The sequence below is a fragment of the Alligator sinensis genome, unplaced genomic scaffold (genome assembly GCF_000455745.1).
Source record: "Alligator sinensis unplaced genomic scaffold, ASM45574v1 scaffold1192_1, whole genome shotgun sequence".
In the NCBI taxonomy this organism is placed as follows: domain Eukaryota; kingdom Metazoa; phylum Chordata; order Crocodylia; family Alligatoridae; genus Alligator; species Alligator sinensis.
The window spans coordinates 841,178-850,865 of NW_005842376.1; the positions used below are offsets into that span (position 1 = coordinate 841,178).

Here is a 9,688-nt window from a genome sequence, read left to right on the forward strand (position 1 = left end):
CAGCGCGTCAACCCGGATATGCTGCTTCGGACCCCAGAGTGTCTGAAGCTTCTCCCAATCCGAAGCTCTGTCCAAAGCCTTGCACAGCCTTAGAAAATAGCCCCTGCAGCCAAGACTTGGAAATGTGACAAGTGACTTGTGGGCCCTCAATCTGAAGCACTTTGAAAAGGCCTGATTGTCAACAAGCACTGAGTACACTCTAAGAATCAGATACCTTTTGAGTACCTGAAGGTAGGATAGAGTCTACCTAAAGTATTCATAGATTCATAGATTGTTAAGGGCTAGAAGGGACCTCACAGATCATCGGGTCCAGCCCCCCTTGCTCTAGGCAGGAAGACAACTGGGGTGACCCCAGTGAGATGACTGTCCAGTCTCCTCTTGAAAACCTCCAGGGTAGGTGACTGAACCACCTCTGGAAGGAGTTTATTCCACAGTCTGGACAACCTGACTGTGAAGGAGTTTTTCCTCGTATTAAGCATGAAGCAACCTTCCAGGATCGGTCCTTTTAGTGTTGTAGCCTTCCGGTAAAATCATAGTTCTACTAAAAACAATGGAAGTTTCACCCTAAATGTGCAAGACATTTAAAAGCATCTTATTTTTTGTATCTTTTTAATTATTATCAGGGGGGAAAGAATGAGGATAAATTAAGGGGAAAACAAAACTTTCAAGGACTAAATGAAGAGCCTCAGTGACCCTCTTTTAGGAAATGGTTTATATAATAGGAAGGTGTAATAAAAGGTCTAAAAAAGAAATGTGAATGCACATCTGAGGATAAACTTTAACATTTAGGGTTAAGAACAGCATTTTGGCATTTTTTTTCTTTAAAAATTTCTGTAGGACTGAGCTCTGTTTCATATTAGAGATTTTCTTAACATGACAGAAATTGCCCTCGACCACTGCTAAACTGCTAGAGGTAAGCTGCTAATGGAAAAATGCTTTTCATAGCTCTACAAGAACACAAAGGCTCGATAACTCTTGAGGGTCTCTACATGCTTGTATTAGGTAGTTAAATACCTATGAAAATAGAGGAAGGAAAGAAGACCGCATTTAATGATACAAGAAATCATTTTGATATGTAATTATGACAAATTCCACCAAGCTGTTCCTTTCTCACTCTCTGGTTAAATGAATAGTTAAAGCATTGTTCTCTCTCACAGTCAACATTTGAGAGGTCATCCTAAAATAAAACTGCCAGTCTGCAAAAATTCAATATTTGAGAGCTGTCATGATGTTTTGAATAGATAAATCATACTTAAATTTATATTTTTGTTATTCAGTCTTTAAACTCCTGAGAACACTAAAGTGGGAGTGTGTTTGCCTTGGATTTCAGTAGATGGTTTGGAATCATTGCTCCCTGCCTGGACCCCAGTGGACCTATTAAAAACATCTGACTAGAATCTCATTACTCTGTTTCTCCACCTGAACAGATTCAATTTTATTCTGCTCACATTTACACTAGAGTAATTTGAACCAACTGTGTACTGATAATAAGACTTCAGATTTACAGTGTTGTAAACAAGGGTAAAAATTGACTCTACTTGTACAGAAATAGATTATAGACCAGATCCTTAGCCAATGTAAATCAACGCTTTTCCATTGAAAGCAGAGGATCTGCAGTCCTTAAAACCAGGTGAGTTTCCAGTTCCATGTTTCATAGTTAAGGAAGAGAATAAACCTCAAAAAGCAAACCCTAGCAAAATAACCTCTTAATCCATTTAATGGGCATGATACTTCTGTTCTCAGCCATTCTTTGGTTCTTGATCAAAAATTGTCAACCAACATTATCAGCCAACCTGTAAATGGCCAACAAAATTCCAAGTCCACTTTATTTATCCAACACATCGTTAAATCAAGCATTTAATTTTTTCTTGTTTTTGTTCATGATGATGGTTCTTTCTGTAGTCATAGATGAGGAGTGGCAAAAAACTCAGTGTGTGCCAAGGGAAACCTGTGTGGAAGTTGCCAAGGAGCTGGGTACAACCACCAACAAATTCTTTAAGCCTCCCTGCGTGAATGTGTTCCGATGTGGAGGCTGCTGCAATGAGGAGAGTCTGAGCTGCATGAATACAAGCACAACTTACGTTTCAAAAACGGTAATGAGACTATTCATCTTGTTTCTATTTTCTTACTTGGAGACTAGGAGGGATAAAAGGATGTTGGGTCTCTCCAAGGCTACTATGGAACTACTTGTGCCTAAGAGTCATTCTCTGCATTTTCATAACCATAAAAAAATTCTTAATTTTTATTTACTTAGAGTGAATACAACCTTGGGAAAGATTATTTAGCTTGTTTTCTATACAAGCCTGAATGACTAGACGAAGTCTAAGACTGGAGAATCAGAACCAGTGTGCATGTCTACATGAGACACTAAATGCGCAGTAGACTAATTCTACTGCGCATTAGCGCGTCATGACAGAAGTCATGATATTGTGCTAATGCACAGTAGAGTTAGTCTACAGTGCATTAGCATCACTAAAAATTCATGCATCGGCACTATTGTGCCATAACACTGGTTACTGCGCATTGGGTTAATACCCGTTATTACAGTTACTAAACATAATGTGCCATAACTACAGCCCATGAATGCACATGTAGATGCACCAAGTGAATGATGATGTTAATAAGCTTAATTATTGTATTCTTAATATTTATTGTTACCTGGACCGAGAATTTCCTGATGGCTCTTGGAAACTCTCCATACTACCAAGCAAATAGATTCTTTTGGAATTTCTGATGTGTGGTGCCTAAGAATTAAGACTTAATTTTTCACAGCTGTGACAAAAACCTTGATTGGTAATTTTGGGTGTCTAGGTTTAGAAGTCTTAAAGGTTCTTGAATTTTAAAAGTGCGGAGTATCTGCTCTCACAGAATCACATATTTTGAATTAAATGCTCCAATTTTGAGTTGTTCCAAATCACGAGTCACTTTTGAAAGTGTAGACTTAAATAATTAGTCAGGTGCAGCAAAGTAGTAGCAGGCAGCAAATAACTTAAATGTAGTAGTTGCATCTACAAGCAATGCTACATCACCATAGCAATAAGCTAGGGCAACACATCATCTGTGGGCAAAAACCATGACATTGCCGCTACATCGCTGTAGCAATGCACTCCCTCAGTATAGCATGTTGCTATGGCAATATAGCATCTAAAAATAACCATATGCCACCGCACAGTGTAGTGGCTGTTACTGCACCATCATTTAGTACTAACAAAAGAAGTACCAAATGAAGGCACAGTAACAACACTGCCATAGGGGCACATGTAGACGTGCCCAAGGTAATTGAGTTTTTTCCATCATGTGACTTTATAGTTACAGCTTTAGTTCTTCTATAGCAACATATTAGTCCTAGTAATAGAAAGTTTTTGTACTTTCACTAAATTCATAGATAATTAGCTGGAGCATTCCAATAGCAGTGAGTCTGATTCCTAGCTCTTATTCTAGTCCTGTATCAGTGTGCTTTCACTGGTTTCAATGAAGTTATACTAGAATACAATGAAGTGTTGAAAGAGTGAATCAAGCCTAATACGTCCTATGTAGATGTTCATTAATTGATTCCATTCCATGTCAGGAGGAGAGAGCTCTTATTAGCTGTTGGCAATATACCACAGATGTCTTAGCAACTCAGAGGTCTGGGTCAGGCTAAAAATATTTTATGCATTAATCTTTGAAACTGTTGCTCATAAGATTTAAAAAATAAATAAAATACATTTAGTTCTTTAGAGTTCAACATTCCTTTAATTTTATTCAAAATAACCATTCTCAAAAGCCTTTGAGCCAAATACTGCTCTTCGTTTCAACAATAAAAATCTAGTCACTGAGGAAAAAACAAATAAACAGTGGACACACTCCAGAGTTTTGCCCATGTTACTGAAAAAAAAGATTTTTTTTTGTTAAAGATATTTATTTCCTTTCGGAAAAGCTATAGGTTTTTCAGTGTAATAACCAATGGAAATAGAGGCAGAGAAGATCAATGAGTAGCTACATAAATGACTAAGATTAAATAGATTATGTATCTAATAACAAATTCCAGTTTTCTGCATGTTTTCCAGATTTGCTATAAAATAATGATGAGACCATTTGATGCATTTGCAAAGCACTTTCCCAATTCATGGCATGCTCATTAAATAATATTTATAGTACTTCACTTTCTTAGTCCTGAGGCTGCCATACTGAGCAGTTTGTACTTCAGAGACATTGTTTACTTTCCCCCTTTGATTAACTTAGATCATACCCATGGTGGCTGCCAGAGGAGAATAGGGAAGGTGAGGGGAAATAAAGGCAGAGGGTAGGAAGTTAGTATATAACTTATTTTAAGTAAAACTATAAAGTAGAAATTGAAAAGCATGTTTCATCCTTTCAGCTTTTTGAGATTTCAGTTCCTTTGACAAATGTGCCAGAGCCAGTGCCAGTCAAAATTGCCAACCATACTGGATGTAAGTGCTCATCAAATATTCAGCGTCCCCCTTATACCATCATACGAAGATCAGTCCAGTATCCAGAGGAGGACAGGTAGGAACCTCTCTTTACAAAATATTATACACAGATTATACAACACTAACAGCTTTTTTATTATACAGCTTTTTCCTTGTCACTCAGTCACTGTAATTTTTCTTTCATTCCTTATTTTCATGCCTGTTTCCACATATCCTGGGTTCCCTTCAAATTTACAGAGCCAAAACCAAATCTGAGTTAAACAGATTTCAGTAACTTAATGGACATCTGATGCCTGGCATGCAGATTAAGGTCCAATTCACTAAAGACCAGATCCAAAAAAAAGACTTAGGCACCTAAAGCACAAGAATGAAATCTACAAAAACCTGTCTTAATCCTTAGGGCATGTGTAGATGAAATGGGGGCCCTAATTAAAGCAGTGGGTTTTAAAAAACAGTGCTTGAATTTAGGACTGATTAAACCCCCACGTCACGCACACACCCCACTGACCCACCTGACTGTCCAGTGGGGAGACAAGGGCAAGCTGCCAGTGGGTGGAGCAGTTGGGGGGGAGTGAGGCGGGCGGGGTGAGGCTGGTGCTTGCCTCTGCAGCAGCGGCAGCCTCTGCCCTAGGTGGCACCCACCCTCAGGCATCTGGTTTGGGCAGTCCCAGGGAGCACCGTAGCCACAGAGAGAAGCACTGAGACGCTGCACATGCTCAGGCAGGCAGGCAGGCTCCAGGGGAAAAAAAAGAAAAAAAGATCAGGCTCACCACTTTTCTTGGGCAGAGCCTGCTTTCCTGGGCTGCTGTCAGGCTGCCTGCATGGCTTCCTGCAGAGCTGTGAAGCTGAGCAGAGCCCAGTGCTTCATTCCATGGCTGTAGGGGCAACCACCAAACTAAATCTCCTTGAAGGAGTTTTAATTTGCTGCACCCCACATCATTTAAGGTGCATTACGCTACCAAATTTCCTACAGTAGCTCGAATTAATTTGCAATATGCCACTGAGGTGTGCAAACACCTACACCATTAAAGCAGTGCAACAGCATTTAGCCCGCTTTAAAGTGTCATGCACACATGCCTCTCATTTTGTCTACACACCACCTTTGGCATTACTATGTCATGGGACTGTGCATGACCTTGTGACTGATCTGAGCATCTCGGCACCATTGGCACTATTTTACACAATTTAGTATTTACAAAATAGGTGTCACTGTACCTAAGGTTTCTGAGGGGTCTTATCATCATTGCCAACTGTCTATAAAGTTATGGAAGTCTATAAAAGCAAGGCTAAAAATGCTTGTCCATAAAGTCCATAAAAAATGGAGCTGTCCATACAAAAACTAAGCAGTCATAAGCTTGATGGACAGACAGAGAATAGCAGGAGCACAACACCCTTCAGGGAGCATTTTTTCAGGGTTTTGTAGTCCGCTAGCCCCCAACCATGTGCTGCTGCTACTGCCGCATCCTGTTGCCTGCCTGTAATACTTCTGGGTCCTAGGTCGGCAAACAGTAGTCCTTTTTTAGGTGTCTATGCCCAGGTTGGGGGCAAGACTAGTGAGGGTAAGACTAAGGGATGGGATGGGTGCAGCAGCAAGGTGCAAGGTGCAGTTAAGGGTAGCAGGATGTAGGGTGAGTAGGGTACACTTAAGGTGAGTAAAACAGTTGCTGCAGACAAGCAGGGCTGCCAACTTAAGAAAAAAAATACTGATAATTTCCAAAATTTTTATTGACAACCAAACTTTTTTACTACCATTTGTGTTAAACCCCTAAATTTGAATCAGAGCCTGACAGAATAAAGGCCTGGCAGAAAGGTTACATTTATATTATGTAAAACATGTCAGTAAAGAAGTGTAAATGTCAGTAAAAATGTTGTAGATTGTCAGCAACAAAATTGTCTTGGGTTGACAACCCTGGGCCTTATCTTGTAAGTATGCTCATAGAACATCTAACAAATACTGGAAGGATAGATTTCAGCACAAAGCATATCATTCCACAGCCTCTTTCATTCACAAACATAGCTGATGGTGGTACCAGCACTGCCTACTTTTCATAGTCCAGAAGTTAAAGTATTCACCCAATAATTAGGAAACTTGACCCTGAAGGGATTCAATTCTTCAGTTTCCACCATCCAGAAAAGTGCCCTAATCACCAGGCCATAAATGAGACTGAAACCGGAGAGAGGACTTTTTCCATCCATCTCGTTGAAGCTGTGCCACTCTGCAGCTATGACTACAAGATAAGCGGGGCGAGAAAGCAAACAAGAGGGAGCATGTATCAGTGATCCAGGAAGAAAGATGCCCAGCTTGGAGGAGTGTTGTGAATTCTGGTCCTTGCTCTCAGGACTACTTACAGTGTTTCCAGAGTCACTGGATAAAAGCCACAGACAATGTTGGAAGCAGAGAGAGGAATCCAGGACTCCCTTTAGGGGACTGACCGCATCTCTGAGTTACAGTTAAGCTCCCTCTTCCTTTCTTTCTCTCAAATCTTGCTTTGCTGGTTGGATGGTGGCTCAGTTTCAACAACAGGGATTAGGAGTGCCTCACTAGCCCAGCCCTGCCTCTAGCTTGGTGGTTAAGGTAGCCTCCGTGAAGATGAAAACTGTGGGTTTGAGCCACTTGAGCCTGAGGAGGGCCCCACTTGGTTTTCCCACTTCCTGGGCTAGTGCTACAACTAACATAGTAGTATGGAAAAGGTAAGGGAGCAGGTAACGGAAGGGGAGCACCTCTTTCTTTAGCCCTGTTTTAAAAAGTGAGCGTGTCATTTATGCCTGAAAAGAGAACTTAGACACTCAAGTCCAGGAGTAGTTTTTGGACTGTGAATCTCAGAAATGTCCTTCGCTCAAGGCTATAGGGAGGTGCCCAAGTCTAGGAGAGAGGCGACATTTTAGCCACACCCCTCTTTGTTCAGTATTTCTATTGGTTGGTTGACACATTGCCTTGTTCAGTGCTGCTACAAATGCTATTTCTAGAGGACAGGTTCTCCCTGTTGACTGGGTAGGAAATTATCACCCAGGGGACAAGTACCTAAAGTGAGGCACCCCATATCTAAGTCTCTTTATGGAACTGTCCTTAACTGTAAGTACAGGAATAATCCCATTCAAGATAATTTAACTGTTCATATTCTTAAATGCATTGTTGAACTGGAGCCTGAATACGGGTGGTCCCAGGGTTTCTATTTGAAGTAATAATACACATCATTGCCATTTATTCATGTATTACACTTGGATGATCTAGCTGTAAATAACCGGCTTGAGCAAACTAGCAGATTCATCTCTTCAGATAAAAACAGTAATTCTCTTGAAACTTTTTTTATATAAATGATTATATTGTTTTTCCTTCTAGATGCCCTTTTTCCAACAAACTTTGCCATAGTGGGTGGATATGGGACAGTGACAAATGTGAATGTGTGATGGACATACAGCATCCCAACCGAAGAGAAGGTAAATGTAATCATATTAACTGATGCTTTCTCAGCCTGACAAAGGGTATTTGTACCCAAAAGTTTGCAAAGAAGAATTTTTCCAACTATTTGAGTTGGTCTAATAAAAGATATCAGATTTACCCAAAGAACCTTGTCTGTCGTCATATTAACTGACATTTTTACCATCTGCAACACTGAGAAGGTGCATTAAGATTCTTTTTCACATTAGTTAAGAATTCACTTGGATTCTAAATTACAAGATTGCATTGCCTTATTACTTAATAATAAATCAGTTGAAAACATGTTGAAAACAACTACAATCTAATATTACCTCATCTCATTTTCTTCTGGTCATTTATTTTTATTAGCCACTGCAATAATGAAGAGTGGTATATTAGAAGGAATTACATTTCTACTCATTTAGGGGCCTTTACAATCAGTAATCCTCATCTACTGATCAATACAAAAATGCTTGTAAGGTTTGGGTTTTTTTAAATTATAAACAAATTGCCAAAAATATTGTCATGTAAACTAGATGCCAAATTCTGCTCTCATACAGTTTATGTATGAAACCCCTCAATAAAATCCGGTGGATCATATAATCTGCAGATTGTCAAATTCTGTTTCCCAGTTGACCTGCCCATTTGGGACTTCAGAGCTTAATCCTGCCTTGATCCTTACTCACATGGGAGTAGCTCTCATAGATCAGACAGGCAGCAAACCAAAACCAAGAGGCCTTGTGCTTCTGAGACACCTCTTTGAAGTAAAATGCTTCCTGTGCTTACATCATATGCTGGGCACAGCCGTTACAAGGTTTGTCATCTCCACTTGTGCTCAGCTAGATCTGTGGCTGGTATGTTAGCCATTTCATGTTACCCATGACAAGTACCCAATTCTCACCTCATTCACTCGGGGAGTAGATGTAGAGATTGGGGGGCTTGTTAGATGTTTCACTTTTTGCTGCTTAAATGTTGATCGATGTTAGTGTGAGCTCAAGTTTAGAGCAGTCACACCTTAAAACTAAAAACCTTCTCTGACTGTCCCCCACCTGCATAGCTGTGACTTGCCAATAGAGAGCTGGCAAGCATGGGCCTGACTAGGAGCTACAGCTGTGAGTTGCCATTACAGGGCTGGTGAGCCAGGACATCATTCGATCCCTGCTTAGGTGTGGGTGTCTGAGAGAGGGGTGGGCAGGAACATGAAGCTGGGGGATGGAGTTAGTGGGATGGTTGTGGGTAGTGAAGTGGGAGGTGGTATGGAAATGGGGGTGGGAGAAGGTGGTGAAATAAACCGCTAAAGGACAAAAAAAAAAGATTTAAAAAAGACTTAAGTAAATTAAAGAAGACCTCATGTTTTAATAAATTGGGATTGGGATTCGCCAGTCCGGTGGGTGGCGAATTGGCTGGAGGGTCGCACCCAGAGAGTCGTGGTGGATGGGTCAGCTTCGACCTGGAAGGGTGTGGGCAGTGGTGTCCCGCAGGGCTCTGTCCTTGGACCGATACTCTTTAATGTCTTCATCAGCAACTTGGACAAGGGAGTGAAATGTACTCTGTCCAAGTTTGCAGATGACACAAAGCTATGGGGAGAAGTGGACACGCCGGAGGGCAGGGAACAGCTGCAAGCAGACCTGGACAGGTTGGACAAGTGGGCAGAAAACAACAGAATGCAGTTCAACAAGGAGAAATGCAAAGTGCTGCACCTAGGGAGGAAGAATGTCCAGCACACCTGCAGCCTAGGGAATGACCTGCTGGGTGGCACGGAAGTGGAAAGGGATCTTGGAGTCCTAGTGGACTCTAAGATGAACATGAGTCGGCAGTGTGATGAAGCCATCAGAAA

General features: G+C 41.0%; 1 protein-coding gene across 5 annotated transcripts in view; it reads left to right on the plus strand.

The window, feature by feature from the left end:
- LOC102367790 (pirin) overlaps positions 1-9,688 on the plus strand; it is a 145,119-nt gene that overhangs the window by 129,439 nt on the left and 5,992 nt on the right. For all 5 annotated transcript variants that reach the window (XM_025210855.1, XM_025210856.1, XM_025210854.1 and 2 more), the window contains 3 exons: positions 1,903-2,093; positions 4,361-4,509; positions 7,774-7,871. In XM_025210855.1, the coding sequence (XP_025066640.1) occupies positions 1,903-2,093; positions 4,361-4,509; positions 7,774-7,871 (438 nt within the window). The remainder of the gene's footprint in view (positions 1-1,902; positions 2,094-4,360; positions 4,510-7,773; positions 7,872-9,688) is intronic.